At 44.7% G+C, this 24,828-nt stretch overlaps 1 protein-coding gene across 11 annotated transcripts in view; it reads left to right on the top strand.

The window, feature by feature from the left end:
* The first annotated feature begins 10,796 nt into the window (after nt 1-10,796).
* The window catches only part of LOC119181551 (protein FAM210B, mitochondrial), a 375,755-nt gene continuing 361,723 nt past the window's right edge, over nt 10,797-24,828 (top strand). For 4 of the 11 annotated variants that reach the window (XM_075877591.1, XM_075877590.1, XM_075877592.1 and 1 more), the window contains exon 1: nt 10,891-13,225. In XM_075877591.1, coding sequence (XP_075733706.1) covers nt 13,028-13,225 — 198 coding nt within the window. In that variant the 5' untranslated portion in view covers nt 10,891-13,027. Of the gene's footprint in view, nt 10,833-10,858; nt 13,226-15,083; nt 15,371-16,082; nt 16,184-16,884; nt 16,947-17,981; nt 18,169-24,828 lie in introns of those variants that run through there. The other 7 variants (XM_075877594.1, XM_075877588.1, XM_075877595.1 and 4 more) reach the window with 6 other exon arrangements.

Genomic DNA, 24,828 nt, shown 5'->3' with positions numbered 1-24,828 from the left:
TAATCATATAGTGGTTTTGGGACGTTAAACCCCACATATCAATCAATCGTCCTCAATTTAAGCTGAACCCTCTATGTAAGCCTCCAGGTTTCTGCTCCGCAGGGAAGTATGGGCAAGACGCAGCTGTTAAGTCCTTCCTCTTGAGGGTTAGTGACAGATTATCATTCACGATTTGAGAATGCTTGCCGAATGTGATCTAACCATTCTTATTCTTCCTTATTCTTCTAAGTATTTTACTCTCATGGTTCGGCTACATAATTGCTACCTCGCAAGACATGTCTTGTCTAATGAATGCTTGAGTTCTTGCAATTTTTTTAGAACTTTGATAGTGTCACTCCCAACATGCACGCGGTATCAGTAACTGTTTCAACACTACACTATAGCTGTACCTTCCACTGCCTTGCAACAGTCTTTACATTCACAGCAATCTATATCCAATGTGAAAAAGAAGTGCTGCTTAATATGCACTACTACAAGCCCCTTTGTTACATAGGTATATGTGATACTATATGCAAAGTTTATCGCGTAGAGTGAAGTACAGTATGTGCACCCCATGACATGCACACTCCAAGAATTTTGAAGCCTACACATTTCCTGTAAACTCAGTCATTCCTGAAGCAAGAAACAATAATCTGTGCACCCGATTTCATACAGCTTGAGCATACCGTACCCTATCACTGCTTTTCAATATAATGCTTCCATTTGCCCTCCTGGCATATTGGTGGCGCATGAGGTTGTCACTATGGCATCTGCAGAGATTCTTACGACTGGATGTGGGTAGCTTGGAAATCAATGGTCTCTCTTTAGTCTAGTTTTCTGAGAAGAAAAAAAACAGACTCATGAGTAGGGTAAGACCAAAATGGTTGAACAAATTATGTTCAATAAAGAAAGTGTCTTCAACCATACCTTTCGAAGATTTTGGCCCATGAGCTTGCTTTCAGTGTCGACACATTCTCCGCTGACTTGAGGTAGGTTTAGAGTGATGAGGCATCCAAGCGTACGCTGATATGAGCAGTTCCTTGGAGGCTGTGGTTGGGTTGTAAGAAAAAAAAAACAGTCCTGCTTACTCTGGTAGAAGCGTGAAGGGATTTGTGATGCACGACTAAGAAGAATGTATATGAGAACACTGCATATAAGAAAGGTAATGTGGACATAACATTGCTGTTTTGTGAATTTGTCTTGTGGATGGCATTATAATTAATTTGTTTTAGGGACGTTCTTCAGAGAACAAAGCTAGGTAATTTCGCAACTGGATGGGCTATATGGTTCATGCAAATGTAATATGCTTCATTGTAAACTTACGAAAAATGTACAAATCCGTACATGTACTGAAGGTTCACTCGATTCGACTGTGTATTGAATTTATGAGCATATATTGCAGCAGACTCATTTTGAGCAGAAACAGCTAGAACTTATGCTGTGATTTGTGCAACAAAATTTAGCAGTAAAGATATTTTCAGCGAATATGACAACGAAGTAAACAATTTCAAACATTCACAAGATGTGCATCTCATTAGCTGTACAAGTCGAAAAGCCCTATGAAATGACAAAAACTGTAGCGCATGCAGAAGGGCCGTGTTGAGATGCAACGCAGCGCATTTTCATTCAACGGCGAACACGCCCAAATTGACCAAGATTATTCTGTCTTCGTAGGCAGTCTCCGAGAAATTTGCCGGCGCTGAATTTTCACGCTGGAGGCTGCACAGCCGGACGTCGGTGAAGCATGGCAGCTGACATGGTTCACAGCCTCTAGACACGTTCGCTTCGTAGTACCAGCCCGTAAAGTCTGACTCACAAGCTCGCATTGATATATCAAAACTTAATTAAAACGGAGATTCGCAATGCCGATCGACAAAAAAGTACCGCAGCTAACCACGGACAATTTGAAAAAACTTAACCGACAGAAACGGAATCGATTCCAATGGACTGCTGCTTTTCGAGAATCAGGATAATAATAATACTTGAACTAAAACAATCACCGCTCTTGTAATATTAGTGAAAGTAAGACAAAAATATTTTATTCATTTTTTAAATAAAGAACGGCATAGTAACTATCCTTTTAACGGTTTTTTATACATCCTGAAATAAAAATTTCAGTCGAGTTGAGTGCCCCTCAAAGGGAAAATGCACACTAACTTATCCGACCGCTAAAAGGGGGGTTAGTAGTTATACAATACGCGCAAATGATGAAACTCGCCGTGGTCGATCTTTTCACTCTCTACGGCCATTGCGGGAACAAGAAAGTTTCCGGGCCTGGTGGTACTGTGACAGCTTAATGCTCTCCCATACTAGAGTTTTGCGTACTCTAAAACACCGAACATTTCTTTTAAACATAACAGGGCCCCTGTCGCATTGTTACGACAGTAGTATGTGGAAGAAGCGCAGTTACTGTTCTTTTGATTGGCTGCGCCGTGAAGGCATAGGGGTAACAGTAATGAGCGTCCCTTTCATAACGACGCAGTAGCCTCTAAGTGGCCTGTCCTACCAAGCTCAGTTAGTAATGTGGCATGCTTGAATGAAATATTGGCGACTGGTTTTCATGCCGTTAGGCACGTGTATCTGAGCGTCGCTATAACGCTCAGCGACGCGCAGATGTACAGACCGGAGAGAGGACAGGGAACTGCATAAAATTGCGTTTTTGACGAGCGCGTTTTATGACACGCGGCTAGAATGTCTGCAAAACGACATTGAAACCAAGTAAATGCACCTTCCCCCTCCGCTCGATCAACATCTTAAGCGGAGCGAGATATGCGTTGTATGTTCAGCCGCTCCTATGACTGTTCTGCGCACGTGCTCTACACTTCAAGAGACGCGTGACGCGTTCGAGAAGCAAGACGTGCCTTACATCTGCTAAGACAATGTCTTCTTTTTGTGTGACCATGAACAATAAAAAAGTTTACACCCCTAGGAGTGTAAAAAGGGTGTTTTACAGAGTTACACCCTTTTTGAATGATTGTAATACCCTTTTCTTTGCTGGTACACCCTCAGAGAAGGGTGTAAGGGGCATAAGGGTGTTATTATGCCGCTCGTGAGGGTGTTGAAGAACAGAAGGGTGTACACCTATATAATTGTTGCAATAAAAATTGTTCCGTTTAACGTCCCAAAGTTGTCATATAATCATTAGAGACGCCGTACCAAAGGTCTCCGAAAATTTAAACCACCTGGGGTTATACTTAAGGTGCACATAAATCTAGCTACACAGGTCCCGCACTATTTCTTGTCCACCAAAAATGTGGCCGCCGTGAACAGCCGGGATTCAATCCTGCGACTTGCGGGTCAACAGTTCAGCACCATAAGCATCAGACCGCCAGCTCAGGAGTGCACGTGCAAGAATCGAGCTGCATCCATGCTTGCAAATAAAATACCACGCATAGCGCAAGGAACGCCTTACCCATAGTATAACAATGTCGTAGAATGAAAAAAATCAAGGAAATGATTGAGGCATTGGCAAAATTTTACAGAACACTCTAAGAATAATTGAGAAAATGTAAAAGAGACCAATTTTTCTCGCACTGTATGATTCGACATGCTTTGCCACTTTATATCGTCCACATTATATGTGAATGAAAGAATGGGCTGTCACGATCTATGAACAGCACATATTCATGTGTAGAAGCAATTGAGAAAAAAAGCTTGAATTTATTACAAAAACACTTGCTCGGTCAAAAGCCGTTCGAGTGCAAGTCGTTTTCACAAGATTATCGAAGACGACACCTGCTTGGTCGAAAAAGAAAACAATGCACAGTATACCTTCTGCAACCATGCGGGAGCACGGGAAGTGATTCTTTAGGTCAAGAAATAAAGGTCAGAAAATGGCATGGTCAGTGCACGCAGCGCCTTTGCAAAGCGAAGGGGAGAAGGGTACGAGAGGAGCGAGAGACACGCCTCTCGCCCCCGCACACACACACACACACACACACACACACACACACACACATATATATATATATATATATATATATATATATATATATATATATATATATATATATATATATATATATATATATATATATATATATATATATATATATATATATATATATATATATGATTCACTCCGACGAAGGCAGGCCCACCTGCCGAAACGTTAGTAAAACTAGTGTTTTTTCGCACGTTTGTCGACCTCTTTTTCTACCGTATATATATATATATATATATATATATATATATATATATCATCATCATCATCAGCCTGACTACGTCCACTGCAGGACAAAGGCCTCTCCCATGTTTCGCCAGTTAACCCGGTCCTGTGCTTGCTGCTGCCAATTTATACCCGCAAACTTCTTAATCTCATCTGCCCACCTAACCTTCTGTCTCCCCCTAACCCGCTTCCCTTCTCTGGGAATCCAGTCAGTTACCCTTAATGACCAGCGGTTATCCTGTCTACGCGCTACATGCCCTGCCCATGTCAATTTCTTCTTCTTGATTTCAGCTATGATATCCTTAACCCCCGTTTGTTCCCTAATCCACTCTGCTCTCTTCTTGTCTCTTAAGGTTACACCTACCATTTTTCTTTCCATTGCTCGCTGCGTCGTCCTCAATTTAAGCTGAACCCTCTTTGTAAGTCTCCAGGTTTCTGCTCCGTAGCTAAGTACCGGCAAGATACAGCTGTTATATACCTTCCTCTTGAGGGTTAGTGGCAATCTACCTGTCATAATTTGCGAGTGCTTGCCGAATGTGCTCCACCCCATTCTTATTCTTCTAGTTACTTCAATCTCGTGGTTCGGCTCTGCGGTTATTACCTGCCCTAAGTAGATATAGTCTTTTACAACTTCAAGCGCACTATTACCTATTTCGAAGCACTGCTCTTTGCCGAGGTTGTTGTACATTACTTTCGTTTTCTGCAGATTAATTTTAAGACCCACCTTTCTGCTCTCCTTGTCTAACTCCGTAATCATGAGTTGCAATTCGTCCCCCGAGTTACTCAGCAATGCAATGTCATCGGCGAAGCGCAGGTTACTAAGGTATTCTCCATTGACTCTTATCCCTAACTGTTCCCATTCTAGGCTTCTGAAAACCTCATGTAAGCAGGCGGTAAATAGCATTGGGGAAATTGTGTCCCCCTGCCTTACACCCTTCTTGATTGGTATTTTGTTGCTTTCTTTATGAAGCACTATGGTAGCAGTTGATCCCCTGTAGATTTCTTCCAGAATATTTATGTATACTTCATCTACGCCCTGATTCCGCAGTGTTTGCATGACGGCTGATATTTCTACTGAATCAAACGCCTTCTCGTAATCTATGAAGGCTATGTATAGTGGTTGGTTATACTCTGAGCATTTCTCTATTACCTGATTGATAGTATGAATGTGGTCAATTGTTGAGTAGCCTGTTCGAAATCCTGCTTGTTCCTTTGGTTGATTGAATTCTAATATTCTCTTTACTCTGTTAGCAATTACCTTTGTAAATAGCTTGTATACTACAGAGAGCAAGCTGATCGGCCTGTAATTCTTCAAGTCCTTGTCATCTCCTTTCTTATGTATTAAGATGATGTTAGCGTTCTTCCAAGACTCTGGTACTCTTCCCGTCAGGAGACACCTCGTAAACAGGGTGGCTAGTTTTTCTAACACAATCTGTCCTCCATCTTTCAGCAGATCTGATGTTACCTGATCCTCACCAGCAGCTTTGCCCCTTTGCATGCTCTCCAAAGCTTTTCTGACTTCTTCTATCATTACTGGTGGGGTGTAATCTGGGTTACTGCTAGTTCTTATGGTATTAAGGTCGTGGTTGTCTCGGCTACTGTACAGATCTCTGTAAAACTCCTCCGCTATTTTAACTATCCTATCCATATTGGTAGTTATTTTGCCTTCTTTGTCCCTTAGTGCATACATCCGACTTTTGCCTATCCCAAGTCTCCTCTTCAATGCTTTGACACTTCCTCCGTTTTTCAGAGCGTGTTCAATTCTCTCCATGTTATACCTTCTTACATCGCATAACTTACGTCGATTAATTAACTTCGAAAGCTCTGCCAGTTCTATTTTGTCTGTTGTACTTGACACTTTCATGATTTGACGCTTCTTAATTAGGTTCTTCGTTTCCTGGGAAAGCTTGCCAGTGTCCTGTCTAACTACCCTGCCTCCAACTTCCACTGCACACTCCGTAATGATACTCGTCAGATTATCATTCATTGTATCTACGCTAAGGTTGGTTTCCTCACTAAGAGCCGAGTACCTGTTCTGCAGCGACACTCTGAATTCCTGTACTTTCCCTCTCAGTGCTAGCTGATTGATTGGCTTCTTGCGTATCAGTTTCTGTCGTTCCTTCTTCAAGTCTAGGCGAATTCGAGACCGTACCATTCTATGGTCACTGCATCGTACCTTGCCAATCACTTCCACATCCTGCACGATTCCAGGGTGTGCACTCATTATAAAGGTGCGGCGATGGCGTAGTGGTTAGAGCATCCGCCTCGCATGCAAGAGGTCCGTGGTTCAAATCCCGGTACCGCGCAGTTCCCAACCGGATTAAAAAAAAATCCAAAAAATCCGCGTGTTGATGGAACTGCATTAAGAGGCCTGGGGTGCGGCCTCACCGGCAAACACCGCCGAGAACGCACTCCCTCACCAGAGAAGGATTGGCCACCCTGGTGCAGTATCTGGCCACTACCTCCCACATGCTTACGTCAAATAACTCACGGCCCTCAGTCCCCAGCAGCTGCGAAGCAACTGACCACGGCGGCGGTCAGATCTGCAACGCAGCAGAGGGTGCTAAGAATCTCTGGATCCGGACAGGCCGCCATTGGAATCTGAACTTGGCAACGTTTAACGCTAGAACCTTATCTAGTGAGGGAAGTCTAGCTGTACTATTTGAGGAGCTAGAGGGTGTTAAATGGGATATAATAGGGCTCAGTGAGGTTAGGAGGACAGATGAGGCCTTTACGGTGCTACAGACTGGGCACGTCCTTTGCTACAGGGGCTTGGCCGACAGAAGAGAACTGGGAGTGGGGTTCCTAATTCACAGAAACATAGCTGGCAACATAGAGGAATACTATAGCATTAATGAAAGGGTAGTAGGTATCGTAATTAAACTGAATAAAAGATACAAGATGAAGGTAGTACAGGTTTACGCGCCTACATCCAGCCTTGATGACGCTTCAGTTGAAAGCTTCTATGAAGACGTGGAATCGGCAATGAGTAAGGTAAAAACACAGTATACTATAGTGATGGGCGACTTTAATGCAAAGGTAGGGAAGAAGCAGGCTGGAGACCAGGCAGTAGGAGATTATGGCATCGGTACAAGAAACGCCAGAGGAGAGCTACTAGTAGAATTCGCAGAACGCAATAATTTACGGATTTTGAATACCTTCTACCGAAAACGAGAAAACCGCAAGTGGACATGGAGGAGCCCTAATGGCGAAAATATATATATATATATATATATATATATATATATATATATATATATATATATATATATATTGTGGGCATTTAGTATACGCATCCTCTTCACCGGTACATTATCATCATTATCATGTGTGGCTCATGCATCCCCATCGTTGTCGCGTAGCATCATCATCTTGGTCCGATCATCTCAGCTGTCGGCTGCCGGTTCTTCGGGCCTAATAAAGGTCTTCCAAACCAAGACTCCATACGTGGTGGAGCGTGCTGTTGGATCCCCCGCCATCCTCTCGACCACTCTACCCCCTGGAGCTACGTTCAGGTCGCCGCTTGGGCCAGGTGTCCGGAAATATGTCGCACCAAGAAGAGGTCGGTGCTGCAGCCGTTCCCACTCCGCCACCGCGTGCCACGCCTTTTCACGTCATTAACAGCCTCCAGCGTGAGCCCCATCCCTTCGCTGGTATGCGCGGGGAAGATGTGGAGGAATGGCTGGACGATTTCGAACGGGTCGGCGCTGCTAACCGGTGGGATAACACCTACAAACTCGCTTACGTGTCATTCTACCTCACGGGTGTCGCGAAGACGTGGTTCCTCAACCACTTCATGGACATCCCCGACTGGTCAGCCTTCAAAGATCAGCTTCGCCATGTCTTTGGAACACCGGCTGTCCGTTCAGCTCTCGCAAGGAAAGCTCTTGCGACTCGGAAACAGCACATCGGGGAGTCGTATACATCCTACATCGAGGATGTCCTTTCACTTTGCCGCCGGGTTGACACCCCAATGACAGAGTCAGACAAGGTACGCCAGCTTCTTAAGGGCATTGGACCCGTCGCATTCAATGCCCTTGCAATCCTGAATCCGGCTACCGTTGCTGACGTTGCGACAACCTGTCAGCGCCTCGAAGAACTTGAGTCGATGCGCCTACAACCGGACAGTGACGCGGCCCGTATTACGACTAATCCAAACCTACGAGAAACGATAAGGGTGATAATACGCGAAGAATTAGAATCAATGGGATTCACACTACCATCAGTATCTACCATTCAGCCTTCTTCAACGTCATTGCGGGATGTCATCAGGGAAGAGCTCACGTCCATGACCCACATGACCAACCTGCAGCCCATTGTCTCTCGTACTCTACCATCGTTCCCGCACACCGCGCGTATGGAGTCTTGGTTTGGAAGACCTTTATTAGGCCCGAAGAACCGGCAGCCGACAGCTGAGATGATCGGACCAAGATGATGATGCTACGCGACAACGATGGGGATGCATGAGCCACACATGATAATGATGATAATGTACCGGTTAAGAGGATGCGTATACTAAATGCCCACAATATATATATATATATATATATATATATATATATATATATATATATATATATATATATATGTATCTCCTCATTAGGGGTTAGGGATATATATATATATATATATATATATATATATATATATATATATATATTGTGGGACACTGCGAATCACGCCGTGAAATTTGTATTTGCTATCTATTCAGTTTGACATCCCTTCGGGAGGGGGGGGCGGGGGGTGTATGAGGTGATCAGCAGGGGGCACTGCAACCCCCGTCGAGTTAGAGTGCCCCCTCTCTATTTCTCCATGTACCTATAGGGATTTACATTTTCCCCTAAAGGCTGGTGCACACCGGCGACTAGCAGCGGTCGCGCGACCATTCGCGACTGGCGACCAAAAAGCGACTGATGTTCACACCGACAGAGGCTGCATGCGAGCGACCGGAAGTCGCAAAACCGGAGAGTCACGTCCGGATCTCGTTATGAGCGAGAACTCCTGAGACCGGCGCGATCAGCTGATCGCCGCCAGCTGAGTCCGTTCTCGCACAGCGTTCCCAACAGCGTCAAGTTCTATTCAAGCGAAGAACAAGACAATTTCAAGGTGCTGATGCACTGTGCCATGGTGTCAGCGCTGGCATCACAGATGCCTCTAAAGAAAAAAAAAGCCGGTAGTGGATGTGACCATCCTTTCGATCGCGGGAGTTGACCGGCCATGCAAGCCGCCTGCCTTCAGAGCTGCGCTGACACGACGAGGAGTATTTCCGAGAGTCGTACGTATTCAGAAACCATCCTTGAATTTCCCTTGACTTGCCACAGCCTACAATGCAGCACAAATGCGTCTCGAACGTGGAGTCTTAAGTCGTTGCCAAGGCATGAAGAACAAACGCGTTCCAAACACGCTGCGTTGAATGCGCTGACAAGTCAAGTTCAAGACAAAAAAAAGTTTCCGAATACGGGGAAAAGACAGTGCACAATTTATTTTCTCTTTACTTTGACGGTGTTTAGCTTCTTGCGAATGCCACCACGTAAATTCGACACTTTGCACGAGTTGCTGCGGCCCGCCATCTCCAAGCCAAGTATTCCGTGGTGGCCATGGTGCCACAGACCCAGAGGAACGCACTCGTTTGTATCTGGCGGCAGGAAGCCAGTGCAATGAAAAAAAAAATTGAGCATCACTGATTGGTTAAGCAGCTTTGCGACTGCAGTCGCGCGACTGAAAAATCGGTCAAAAAGCGACTGGCCAACGCAGTCGCTTTGCGACCGTTCGCGACTGGTTGCGACCAGTCGCAAATGGTCGCGCGACCGCTGCTAGTCGCCGGTGTGCTCCAGCCTTAAGTGACCAAGGGCCGCCCCCGCCCCCCTACCCCCGTGGTGGGCACGCCTATGCATAGGCACCATCAATCATTGCAATAAAATTTTGTGTGTAAATGTGTGCGTCAACAATAGTATATTTCGAATTCAAGAACATGAGTGTTTCAAGTGATTATTACCGCTGTTGTTCATTTGTTAAAAGTACATTGTATCTGCAAGCGTTTCAAACTTCGCGCGCTAACTTTATACGTTAATTTTGTTTGTTTGTAGAGATAAAATTATTTTGCTCCTTAGTTTTTATGCTATATATATTTGCGTTTACTTTTAATACTTAAATGCGTCACTAAAACATTTTAGTTTACCATTTTACGTCTGCGGAGCTGTAACCACGATACTTGTTCGGGCATAGCCTCCTCTATAATACCCCTGTCACACGGCCATCACCAAACTCCGTTGAACACCGTCAACGTAAATCTTTCCTAGGGGGTTCGACGGAGAAGGAGTTGTGGAAGTGGTGTCACACGGCAATGACAAGGTTGTAACAGTTGCCGCGAGGGGGCTCAGCTGGCGCTGTTTGATTTTCGGGAAAGTATTCTAATTTGATCCCTAATGATTTTTTTGTGAATCCTCGTTATGCGGTTTTTACAAAAAAGCACTATTAAGTAAGTATGCGACTTACAAACTATTAAAAATAATTTCAAATAAAAACGCACTTGCTAAATGTAGCAATGCTGCTAGTGACGCTGGCCACATTGTGCTTTTAGTTGTTTTGTTGCCTGTGTACATGCCCGGTACGAAAGTTCTTAGGCTTCCTTGCCTCGTGAGCACACATTTTGTGTTCTTCAGCCATGAGTGACACAGCGGACGACGTGAGTAAGTGGTGCGATATTGCGCTCATATTGACGTTGATCGGCTGGCGCCGGCCGGCCCGACTCGCGAGGAACGGTGTGTAGGGCGTCGGTGTTGAGAGTAAGTGAACTCTGGCGGGTGTAAATATTGTAAACAAACACGCGTTGTGAATGAGCAATACAACGAAAGAACGTTTAATATTGCTAAAATGTATTATTCTTTCACTGCGGCCACTTAGTGCTCGAAATTTTTCTCTGACTTCTAGACTGCTGAGGACGAGAGTACCTCGTTTCGCTGTGAAGAGAGATTGTTGAACGTCCTTTGCGAAATGCTCCGTTCACCTTCGTTTGCGTAAGGGTGTCCGTGTGACACCGACCGCATTTTCGTTGTCGTAAAGACGAGGGAGTTAAACGGTCTTCACGGGTGCCCGTGTGACAGGGGTATAACTTTGTGCCTGAGCGGTGTTCCTGCATTCAGTTATGTCCTACCAACCTGCCCAAGCTTCCACGCTTCATAACCGATTCTCTCGTTTTGCGCCTCGGTGCTCCGCCAGGGGCGCTCCCATCCCATAATAGCTCGCGCCGCGCTTGCTGCAGCAGCAGGCGCACACCGCTACGCCGCGGTTTTCCCGTCGTGCGCAAATTTGGTTTGCCGTGCTCCATGTAAAACTCTCCTTGACCCATTGTGTTTTCTGCTTGCCCTTGATGCTTTTTTCTGGCATGGTACGTCTCCCCCAAGAGCTTCGTTAACTGCAGCGCTCGCTGAGACAGACGTGACTGTATCAAGTGCGCTTTTTCCCAACTTTTGGCCGATTCGGGTAAGTTCTTTGTTAAAAGTGTTACATCGTTAAGAAATCCGCTTGCTGCGAGGAATCGTGCCTGAACGCTGTATTTTTGTTATCTGCAGCACTGCCGTAAAAAAAAGGCGGCTGTCCATGCATGGTCAGAAGTTTGGCTGCGCCCCGAACGCTCCACAATACTGTACTGCTGCGTACCACACTGCAAATTATGGAGCGGCCGGAAAGAAACCGGAGTATCTTTTCACGAAATTCCGAGCGACCAAGAACTTCGCGAATAGTGGCTTAAGGTAATCTCGAGAGATAACTGAACCACGAACAACACATCTTGCTATTCTACCATTTGCAGCCGACAATTTGTCCCGTCCGACTTTAAAGAAGGGTGCACGACGCGAAGACTGAAGAAAGGCTCTGTGCCCAGCGTCTTTCACGAGTACCCGTCGTAATTGCAACCTTGAAAACAAACCGAAAGAAGCGATGCGGCCCTCAGGAAGCGTGCTGCGGCTGTATTAACTGGCGAGCCAGCAAGAAAAAAAAAAGAGCAGTCGGTGGTGGCACCCCGCTTGTGTTTACGGACTTACAAGATGACCAGTCATGCACTTTGGACGCCCTACTTGTTGAAGAAGTGCCCAACTCCAGTAGCAGGACTGACCAAGGCTTCATCCCGAGAACGGTGCAGGTGGATAGAGCAGTGCAAGTAGCCTCACGCATTTTGTTGCCAACCATCGAAAGACGGAAGTGGAAGCGTAAGGAACGCGAACTGAGGGCGCAGGTTGAAAGGTTCAGAGGAACTGTTGAAAAATATAAAACGGAGCTTCAGCAACTTAAAGAAGACTGACATGTCCCAGCAGTTTTGCAGGTTGTTAAGCAGGCAAGTGAAAATGAGTTGGCTGCCTCAATACTGCTGGAGCAGGTCAAAAATTTTCAGAAGTTGAAGGCTGCCATTGACAACGCCGCGGAAATACTACAGAAACATGACAAACTCAACTGCTCGACCCCGGGACACCAAAAAAACTTTTGGAGGTTGTGCTCGTGAAGTTTCTCTGCCCACTTTTTGGGAACTTCGCGACGAGTGTGACTGACAAACACGACTTGGCGAAATATTTTCCTGTCAAACCGTTGTCTTGAAAAGTGCTCAAGCTTTGAGCACGAAATCAAATAAAAAAGCTCGCATTGCATTATGCATACAATGTTTGTGTTAAAACTTTTATGTGTGCGCACTCTTTAACGTATACGCATAATACAATGCAATTTAGACGGTTTCTAGACCGTGGTAAACGCAGGCGTGCATAGACCGCGTCGTCTGCTGTTATTATGGGATTGGTGCGGCTCCTGGCGGCAAGCGCCGAAACTATGAGGGACGGATGGCGCGTATGTATTAAGCGCCAATGCGCGGGCACGAAAGTTATATAGGAGGCTATGGTTCGGGCGTGCTTGCTCGCTGCCGTCGCTGGTTGGGCGCCTCGCAGCTTGTCGGTTCTGCATCGAATTTTCTCGTTTTTTGAGGTGTGCTTGCGCGCTGCGTTCGTGTTTTGTGTTCTGCCGGTGCTGCCTATTACGAAGATGAACTCTACTCAAGCGAGGACGTGTGGCGTCGCCTTTTGGAACACTCGCCAGGTACGTACCACATTCCTGCTGTCGGCGCTTTGTCAACACCGAGAGCGTGATAACGACGCCATGCTACGTTTTTCGTTACATGTGGATGATAAGCGAGGTTTTTTAACGTAGCGAACCTGTTTGTGTGTGTCATTTCATCAGTCGAGCGTGGGCGAGCTTTTTCTTTCGATTCAAGCATGCTTCGGTGTGTGGAGCACGTGGCGCGTGCGTGCGCAGTGGGAATTCGGCGGCGGGTTTGGGCGAGTTGTGACGGCGCCCGCCTCTGTCGGCAGTGGTGTTGGCAGGGAGCCCTGCTCGCGATGGTTAAATAATTGTTGGGCGAAGACGGCGTTTGTTAGCTGTAAGCGTTGATTACGCTATGCCTAGCGCGCGTATGTTTGGATCTCTTAACTTGAGGATTTTTTTTTTGCATGCCTGTTCATATTGTGTGCTACAGAAGTCAATAGGTTCATATGTTGTACGTTTCATATGTTGTACGTCCAAAACAGTTTGAAAATAGTTTTATATGTTGTACGCCTTTTTTTTTTTTAAACTGCTATCTGGAATTGCTGCGGGTAGCCGAACATATAGCGGTGTATGCATCCACGCCGGCACGCATCTTTGAATTACCGTGTTACTCGAGTTCGCGTGCTGCATGCTGCCTCGTCTTAGATACTGCTCGCAAGGCTTGCACGTATGTACGCTTAGGTGTTTATAGGGAGTTTTAGTGCTGGGTACGCAGGCGGCGGTATTGCGCATGCGCGAAGCCCCAAACAGATGCGTCGCAAGATCGATGGGGCGATGCGTCTGTGCGCCCATAAACAACGCTGCCGCCACTGGCCTCCTAGCGGAGATAAGTGGACATAAGCCAAGCCGAGGCTGGCCAGAGCCACCACTTTGACTTGTAAGCACAAAGGCGCCAAGTCTCGCACAGGATGGATCAGCCGCCTTCCCGGATTTTCGCCTCCGGCGAAGCAGCGCAGCGCAAGGTTTTACTTTACGCCGGAGGTGGACATTTTTCTTTTACGGGAGGTGCTGGCCGTCAACCTTTTTGAGGATAGTTCGAGATGGGCCGCCATCGCTCGCAACTTATCGGCGGTGTTGCTGAGGAATGTTCTTGCCCGGAGCCTTCGGGACCGCCTCAATTTGTTGCTCGCGCAGTTCGCCGCGCGCGACAGAGAAAATCTAAGAAGGTAAGTGTTCTGATCGCTTCCCCTCTCTAATAACCTTTGTGTACTTACGTGCTACGTCATTTCCAATCTTTTCTGCTGCCGCAGCACTTGCGCTGCTGAAGGCCTAACTGCGCTGAGCTGTGCTCGTGTGGATCTCCATGATATGCAATATGCAAAAGCAGAATCTGGTCAGGAAGAAAGCTAGTGCCTAGGAATAGCCCTGGTAAATCTAAAACGTTTCCTACTATAGGCAGCGCAACAAGTGAAAAATAACATAGTCAATCGCGAAACGTGATTCTTACGCCACCGGTCCAAATTTTGCCTGCTCTTGAACGCATTCAGTGAGGAATGACCTGTTCCTGGCAACTTTACGCGAAAAGTCGATCAGAACGAATGCCTAAGTGTTTGAGAGTTGCTCATGTGCTTCACTCTACCGTTCCAACAATATGCATGTTCGAGGAGGCTATTTACTATTGGCATCATACAGCGGCTTAGAGAATAAACATGTGGTGCGCATGCATTGAAACAATTGACAACTTTAAATGGGTTGCCCAGAGATGTCAAACAGTTGAGAGAAATGTGGTTTGTTAAACTTCCAAAGTGCACAAATTTGCCGGCAGTCAGCGTTTCTTCTGTCCTTAACATTAGCGAGTACTGTTTGTAATTGTTATGGGTTATTAATATTATTGCTAATTAATCTCCCTTAGATCTGGAACAGAAGAAGAATATAATGAAAAAGAGAGGCTGCTGGCAGAGGTATACCACTTAGCACAGAACAGTGGGTACTGCTTAAAAGGTAGTGCCGTAAGGAAAGTTGCAGCTGCAGCAAAACAGCAGCTGAAGCAGGAGCAAGCAAAATTGGAGCGCCCACCTACAGAAAAGAAAATAGCTGCAGCAATCCGAGACCTAGGCGCCTCAGAATTTGGAGCAACTGGAAGGCAGTGGATGTCTGTGGATGAGGACGTACTGTCTTCGCATGATGAAGACAACATGTGTAAGTATCTTGCTCCTTACTTAAAAATCAGTAGTTTGATTAAATGTTTTCTTAGTTTAGCAATTAAATGAATATCAAGACAACAAATAGAAATTGTTAAGTGTCATGACTTATACTGTGACATCATTAAGGTTAGTGAAGTATTGGAATGTAGCAGGCAGAACGAAAGAACATTTATTGCTCAGTATTACTGACTTTATAACAAAACAGAAAAGGTTTGCTTCCTGGTTCTTCTAAACATCAAACTGAAAAGTTGCTCACTGCCTAGCTCACATGTTTTAGTTGGCCAGATGTACGTTTTCATATTTACCGTTCACGCTCAGAATATTCTGAGGGCGTGCAATATGTTCACTTATTCTATATGAGTGTCTGATTTTTTTTTTTTTTTCACTCGAGGGTTTGTTTTCTGTGCACAGTTTTCTAAGCAAATGTGGTTGTCGAGGAATTCACTTTTCATTATCTTGGAAAACCTGGGAAAAGTCAGGGAATTTGAAAAAGAAGTCAAAATGGTAGATACCCTGACTGCCTCTTCAAAAATATTACGTAGGACCTTCAGAGTCCTTCAATACCCCCGAGTTGTTGAAGTCTGTGCCAACCACTAGTAAAACCATATAAAATTGTACGTTTCCTCAAATTGCTGGTATCACCAGATTACCTTGATGTCTCTGATAAGCTAATTAAACTATGCGCTACAACATTTACTCTTTCTCAGGGTACACAAACGTCTATGACCTGGGGGAGGCCCAAGCTTCAGCTACCTGTGATGACTGCGAGGTGCTGGCATCAGTTCCACAACTACCCGCCAGCACCTTGGTGAGTACAACAGGGAAGACGGCTGCATCCAGCAGCGGGCTGGTTCAGGACCTCTCACCCAGCCCTTCACTTGGCATCCTCCATGAGCCAAGTCCACGCCCTACCTTAAACACCACCCTTGACCCCACCTCTACCCGCCATCCTAGCCCCATCCTTGATCCCACCCGTGGTTCTTCCTCTGCCCCTTCCTCTGGCCGCACTACTGGCCCTACCTCTGGCCCCACTACTGGCTCCTCGCCAGGCCCCGCCAGTGGCCTTTTGCCCACTATTGCGAAGGGGTATATGCGTACACCACCTGGCATATGCCTAAAAAATCGTACGTTTCAGTTTACTACTGTTTGAACATTGTAAGACGGCCTTGCCCATCCACCAGCTTCTGGCAAAGCATGACTAATTTGTGACACAAAAATCACCAATGTAAGTTTGTATTTGACAAACAAAATGCAATTAGCCAGACGTTTCAATGTGGATAAACTAATAGCTATAGTCATTACTCTGACATTTTGAGTTGTTTCTTAAATATTCATTACTGCATGTACAAAGAGCGCATCTAAATGAAACGTATAAATGCTCTATTTTATCTGTAACCAACCTATTACAGTGACCTGTGTGATACTGCTTCTACTAACACATTGTCAATGCGTTACTTCAGCCCATCTAGCAAAGTCGTGTCTTTTCTTTCCTTTTTTTTCTTTCCTTAGGGCATTCTCCTTTTATTACCTCGTAAGCAACGTGGAATAGAGCGGAAATGGATTATGATATTGTGAGCATATACCTTCTTTACCTGTTCACAATCATGATCACAGGGTTTTTCTTTTCTTCATGATCATTGCTTGTGGGGACTCATCCATATATTGTTCACCCACATCTTGAAGGCGATGGAGGCGAAAATGTATGCCCGTGTGCTCAGATTTGGGTGCACGTTAAAGAACCCCAGGTGGTCAAAATTTCTGGAGCCCTGCACTACAGCGTATCTCATAACCACATGATGGCTTTGAGATTTTAAACCCCACACACCAATCAATCACATCTTCAAGGCGTATTAAAGGCCTGACATCTCCTTCGTCACAATGTGCACACTCAAACTTTCAGTACTAATTAAGGTATGCATAAAAGCATCAGATTATGCGTAAGAAACTGAATGATGGCAAAGTGAAGCGTCTAGGCTTTTTCCTGACATTGGACAATATTTTAGTATTAAACCATGGAAGGCAGTTTCAACATGCAAACCTACCCAAATTGTGAAAAAAAAAAACTTGATTTTCACTATAATTTATGGCCTTCACATTTTCACCAAGACCTAATCACTTATTCCAGTCCCTTTGACTTTGCGCAAGGATTAAAACGTGATGATTCTACTTATGTTAATTTAGAGCCTTTCTGGGTGCTGAATTAGAGGTGCTTAAAAGCTCCTCGGCTGTCTTTGGTCTGGGAACTTCTACCTCTGTATATTGACAGCTTAGATTGCCTCTACATGCATGTGATCCCAACTTCCTGGTAAAGTCTAGAAACGAAGAGGTGTTACTTCTGTTACAACCTTTAAGCAGTCTACACTTGCTCTAACCTATTTTACTAGCCAGTGCAAGCATTATGTATCTTGCAGGCAGGTCAAGCATGTTGACAACCCTCCATGCGGTCAAAACATTCAGTGGATAAAAAAAAAACGATTTCGTGCAGCTTGCATATATCTACCTAGATAGCGTATGAAATCAACAGTGAGAATGAGTGTAGCGAGAGAGCATGCATGTTCTATTTCTCATGGAAACATCCCATAATGCTTAACATTTTGCAATTACAGGAAAAAGGCGTGAGGATCGCCACTTGCAGTTTTTCGAAAAAAGGCTGCAACATGAGAAAGGGGCCTGGAGCAGGGATAGAGAAATGGAAAAAGAGCGGTTGGCCCTAGAAAGGGAACGCCTTGCAGTCGAGGACCGCCGCATCACTTTAGAACAAGAAAGGCTCACCTTGGACAGAGAGGTATTTCTCCAAAAAAAGAGGGAGTGGGAAGAAACCCAAGAGGAGAAAAAGGAAGAGCGGCTTGCCAGGCAAAGAAAAAGGGAACAAGAAAGAGAACTCTATCTCTGACAGCAGGGTGCCCTGATTGACTTGGTAAAGTCTGTCGTTGAGAACATCCAGAAATAATTATTCAGTTGCCTTGTAAAGCCTAAGGCAATATATATATGAACAAATGCTTAGTAAGTCTTATGCATTGTAATAGACACGATTGTATCAGAAAAAATTGTCGGAAAAAAAAAATCCGGACCCTAAAACTTTTCCTTTAGAAGTTGACCGCGATTGCAATGTCCTGTTCCCCTAGTGCGTACTTCAATAGCCAGCGGTTAATGTAAGTGACCAATTAAGGACCATGCAGGGTAAAAAAAGTGATGAGTTGTTTTAACAGCATATGATAATTTTGATGCACAGAGAAAAAAAAAGAGAATAGATTGAACTTTTTGAAAGAATTAGACTTATTCATAACGCATCATTTTTGGTAGGTTAAATAGTGCAGTGTAGTACTGAAAATCTAAATTTAGGCTTGGTTACTCAGCCTATTACTCAGCAAGACCGGCATTCCTTTTGCTATCCTTCGTCATTCTTTGGAGAAGCGTGGTATCCGCTGCATACTTGCAAAAATTTTTGTTCAAATTTATTATGCAATGGCTGAAGACGAAGAATTATGCCCGAGCAAAGTGGGTAGGCGCCACAGTTGATAAGAGATCAAAATTTTGTATGGGTTGGAGCATCGGACGTCCCACTTGTTAAGCAATTTGCGATATGTCACAGTTTATTTTATTGCTGTTTGAAATTCCTTTCTTACTCATACTAATGTGATTCCTTTCCTGACATCAAGCCTGCCTTTGTGATCTCATAGCAGCTTTCGCTGTAATAAGTTTCTACCCTTCGAAGCTGCACTGATGTCTCGCATCACTCTCTCTCTTCCTGCTGTGGTACACTCCAAGTATATGCCGTACTAATTTGGTGAAGCATATGCATGTTTTGGTCTAGGCAGAAGTAGGGACAAGATAGCACAAAAAATAACAGCAAAAGCGTACCATATAGGGAACGGGAGGATGTGCATCTGACACATTGGTGTAGCTTTAGAAGGCAGAAAGTGATTTTCTTATTTATTTATTTACAGAGTACCTACATCGCCATATAGGCATCACGTAGGGGGGGAACAAAAAGCAGTCAGTACAAAGGAATTCGTAGCAAAATACATAATGTACATAAAAAATAAAAAAAGAACCACCGCCACATTTATCAGAACATAATAATGCATCACAAAGTACATTTTCATACACACAGAACATCCATAATGCAAGAAGAATTTTACAGCATAGAAAAAAAAAATCATTATTTGTTATATCAACCAAGTCGTCACTTAAGCTGTTCCACTCTCTTATTGTTTTTGGAAAGAATGAGCGGAAAAAGTATTGGATCTGCATTTGAAGGTAGATATCTTTTTGCTATTGTCACAGCGAGTGGATGTGTAGGGGGGTTGAACAAGGTAGGAATGGTGATTGATTCCTGTGATGACTGCTATATGCTTGTAATTGTATTTTCCTTATTGTACATTTTTGTTCATGAAATATGCTTTTATCTCTATGATACACTTCATTGTTAAATCAATTAATGTATTCTTGTTTACTTGCAATCTTGTTGTTTTTTTTTTTGCACAATGATTCACTATGGTCCACATTAGTGTACACTCGTGATCTTCTTGTATATGTATTTGTTTTCCTGACGCTAGTTTCCCGTATAGCTAGTTCTTGTCTTGCACTAAAAATTTCTAGGAACACTATTGTGGTTGCTGTTGTGTTTGTACTAGCAAAAGAAGTGCTATGATCCAGGCAGTATTGCACATTGTAATTAGGAGCCTACATATCAAATGGAGAAATAAATATTTCACTGAACTGTATCAAATGTGAAAACCCTCATACTCAACCTTTTGGTTCTACTTGTCCCTCTGGCAAATGTCATCATTAACTTAAAGTAGGCTATCTCAGTAGACTTAATATTGCTAGTTTTGCTCCTTCACTACACTCCTTTTTAATTTTTTGCTTGGGGATGACATTACAGTCATTTGCACAACAAGCGCAATGTAACAGCTTTAGAGGGCTCCTTGCAACTAGGTCTGCTCACACATTCGTTGCATTCAACACTTCGATCTTGCACATGTGGGGGTAGGTTAGGGGCAAATGCAATGTTGCAGTTGCTTTTGGGATGTTACTAAATACCAATTTTCAATTTTAACAAACTTAAAGGCTTTTCTGTTTTGTGAATAGCCTAATTTAAAAGAATTAAAATGTAATTACTTCGTTAGTGATGGAAGTGACCTTACTTTTTGGAGCATAATTTGAAGCAGCCAGAAAAGTATTCGGAGCGGGAAAACATGCTAGTTTACATGACAATAGGTATAACGCGAGAACAGAACGACGACAAAGAGACACGAAAGAGACCTTTTTTGTCCTGTTCTTGCGTTGTACCTATCGCCATGTCATACCAACTAGCCCAAACGCCCACACTGCTAGTTTACAGCAGCTACCAGTGTCTTAGGAGCAGCTATCAAATTTGCCATGCATTAATTGGAATTCAGAGCATTGTCGAACAATCATGGAAATCGTTATTATTATGAAATGTATTTACCAGACAAGAATCAAAGTACATTTTATAGTGCAAACAATGGCAGTTTGTCAAAAATGTGCTGTGAAATGAGCCACAATTTGAAATACTAGTATTTGGAGTAGAAATATTTGATTAAATAAGCAGCCAATTCCTCGAATCCGTATAACAGTGTATAGAAATGAATTTAAGATGACACTTTCTATGAGAGAAATATAACATGCGGATGCGATGAAGGCAAACAAATACAAGCACAGCTGTGCATCTGTTGGAAATCCGGCACTCTTAGATCACAAGATTGCTAAGGTGAATAAAGCGTTTTCAATAAGTTGAAAAAAAATTTTTGCACAAATGAGCACATGTACTCAAGTTCGTCGCACGTGATATACACACCATCTGTCGAACGCGCACTCCGATACACACAATCTGATAGTGGCATGCATGAGCACACACTGCTGAGAAAATCCCCCCACCAGTCTCACTTCTGGCCACTGTATGCTGACTCTGGCACACACGAAAAGTGCTGCTAGCTACAGCACAAGAAAAAGCTAAACAGTCTTCCACAATGAAGCAGTGATGGCAGTGCACGGTTGCCTATTTGAACGAATTTCAGAGGCACTAGTACTGTCCAGTGTTGGTGCACATTAAAAAACCTTTGCGGTCAAAATTTCTACAGTGGTGTATGGTGGTTTTGGGACGTTAAACTCTACATATCAATCATAACTACACACTTAGTCGCCCCTCAAGTATTCCTGCAGGTCAGGTGCTTGAAGGCCAAAAAACATTCCTGTCTGACTTCCGTGCAGACACGTGTGGCAATTCGCGAGTATAGTGCCAACACGATACATTTGGCCAACGTTTTGTAGCAGGAGTTTTTGGTTCTTTTTGAAATCTAAAAAAGCGAACTCTGCCACAGTCTTTCCAAATCCCCACTCGACCGCCTGGCGAACAGTGCTCATATGCCTATTGAAAAGGGCTTGCGGTTGTGTGAGGATGGCTCCAGCATAAGGCTTCATGAGAAGAGGGCGCAGTGGGTATGCAGGGTCACCATATATCCCATATGAGTAGCCCTGGGATAACTTTTCCAGCTTCTGGTACAGTCCGCTTAGGCGTAAGATGCCTAAGAAAGGGAGAAAAAGAAGTTTCTTGAAATGCATTTCTTTTTTAACATGCCATTTTCAGTGTCATGTTGGAGTGATCTATTGCAAAACATTCATTTTAGATTATCCTATGCGGTGCAGGAGGCTTCCTTCCATACATACACACACACATGCACAAACACAGAAAAAAAGGTCTGTTTGGGCCTTGGAGATATTTATTTATTTATTTATTTATTGTACCCTCAGGGCATACAGCATTATAGAGGGGAGTGGGTTTAGAAGACAAAAAATACAATTGAAACGTGAAAAACAAATCACATTCAGTACATGCGTACAACACTCGAGAACGTGTAAATGACAACGCTTACACAATATCTAAAAAAAAAATCAAACAAGGAATCACCGCGACAAAAAAATTACAACATGGCACAACGTATCTGCGATACACAAGTGAACGGTAACCGAACAGCAGCAAACAAAACCAGGGAAAAAAAAAAAAGCCAGGCTTCAGACACTAACAAAACTTTAGGCTACTTTATGGTGATTGTACTTGACAGTTCCATTATGGAAGTCTAAACAAATAAAGCACATGATTACCAAAGTGTGCTTGTGACTTATAGCCTAAAAGCAGGGCTGTACGTTACCTATCTCGGTCTGCATGTAATCGAACAAGTACTTGTTGCCACGGAACACTTAGCAGAAATTAAGGTACAGGAAGGTATAGCGCTAACTTTGTGTCAATAATTTTAATAGCACATGTGAAAGGAATGCCTTTGCATTATCACGCAGAGATTAGGCACTGCCAGGTACAAGCAGCTATAGACTATAGGTCTAGTCACGATAGCCATTAAAGGTGGCCCAGGCATTTCATCCGAAAAGTGTCCACGAGATGAATACTGGCTGACAGCAAGCCAAAGTAGTGGAACCATCCGTAATGCTTCAATTTGTTGGCTTATATTGGGAAAGGCTTTGAGCAAAGTATCATTGGGAAAAACTTATCGGGCATCAAACATGTGGTTAGGGTATCACGACTCAATGTCACAGGTTTCAATTGGAAATTTAGCCTTTAGGACGTTTTAGTTACACTTGTTAAGGGGGGACGCGGCACTTCGGGACCGAAAATCAGCCAAAAAATTGAGTTTTCGCGGACCTCCTTTTCGCGTTCCCGACATCATTGCGCACCTATTTACAAAATTTCATAGCCGAATACCATCAACTTTTATCGTTATTCAACTTTAAAAAACCGAAAACGGGCGTCCTGCCCTTTAAATTGAGGGCGAATAGCGCAGGTTTCGGCTCTACGATATGCGGGAACTACGCGCTCGATCGGCGCCATTTTGGTCTTGTTTGAAAGAACGCGTTTTCAGCTGTTTTTTTTTTATTCAGTAAGCAACATTGAGCGTTTCCCCGGCTCGAAAAACGGGGCCTCAAAGACGAAGAGCCGCGCTCACTGCCATTGGCTAAACGGCGCACGTGACTGAAATGGCGCTTTCCGGTTGGCTGGAAGCTCGCGGCTTGCGCCTGCATATGCGACCTGACGCCATTTTGAAAAGGTTACCGCTGTGACGCCTCGAAATCGGCAGAGCACTCTGAAGCTTCTGATCGTATCGCCATGCTTGGAAACGCAAAAAAGTATCGGACCGTGCACGCATTTGGTCGCAGGAAACGCAAAGGTCGTGGGAGAAAGTCTACGAAGTCATCAGAGCCCTTGGTTGACTTCGACGAACGATGTGTCGACGCTCCGCGGCCGTTCAGCGATGGTGCGACTGAGCGCGTTGCCTCTGACGACGATGACGGTGAAGCGAACTCTGGACGACTACGAATCGACGCCAAGGTGGTGACAAATGCCGAAGTTGAAGAAAATCATGCCCGGGAGAAAGCGACGCTCGACCGGCTTTCATCGGCGCCAGCAACTGCACGGAAAATTGACTTTTTCACCGCGAGTTGTAGCGAGGCAACCGCACAGGACTCGGACCACGCTGCTCCTTATCTGCTTATGCATCTAGATATCCTAAACGCGATAATGGGTGCCTTGTGTTGCAAAGCCTGCCACGGACCGGCTACGATCGTCAGAGGGGATCGGGACTACGGACTTGCCGTGAAAGTGCTGGTGCAGTGTGAAAGGTGCGGCGAGATCGCGAATGAATGGACTTCGCCCCGCGGGAACGGCACGAAAACGTGCAATCCGTTTGAAGTAAATCTTCTCGCTTCGAGGGCGATGGTGGCTACCGGCAACGGCCAAACGAAAATGAACAATATTTTCACAACAATGGGCATCTCACACCGCGGTATGCACCACAAGACGTTTCAGCGGCATTTGAAGAACATGCTGGCACCCGCTGCAACGCGAGCGGCTGAGTCCGCTATGAGCGAATGTGCGGAAAAGGTTAGAACAATTTATGATGACTTGGGCTTCGGCCACCGGGGCAATATTGCCGTTAGCTACGACGGCACGTGGAAGACGCGAGGCCATTCTTCCCACATCGGCGTGGGCACAGTTATCGAATTATTTAGTGGCTACGTGTTGGACTACGTCGTTCTTTCCAACTCTTGCCTAGGCTGCGAGGTGGGCCCAAAGCCTAGTAGAGAGGGCTATCAAGAATGGAAGGCTAACCACAAATGCCAAAAAAATACGAACAGCAAAGCGGGGCAAATGGAAGTGGAGGCGGCTCTAATTCTATTTCAGAGGTCGCTTGAACGCCATGGCCTGCGCTACACAACTATGCTGTCTGATGGAGACTCTAGGACATTTTGCGCCATACAAGACGCCAAGGTGTATGGTTACATTGACGTGCAGAAGGAAGACTGTATTAATCATGTACAGAAACGGATGGGCACCGCATTGAGAAACCTGGTGCAGAAACAAAAGTGCGATGGGAAAAGAGGCCTTGGTGGGAAAGGCAGGCTCACAGGTGAGCTGAT

The sequence above is a fragment of the Rhipicephalus microplus genome, chromosome X (assembly GCF_043290135.1).
Source record: "Rhipicephalus microplus isolate Deutch F79 chromosome X, USDA_Rmic, whole genome shotgun sequence".
Lineage (NCBI taxonomy): Eukaryota > Metazoa > Arthropoda > Arachnida > Ixodida > Ixodidae > Rhipicephalus > Rhipicephalus microplus.
This window is presented reverse-complemented; position numbering and strand designations above follow the sequence as displayed.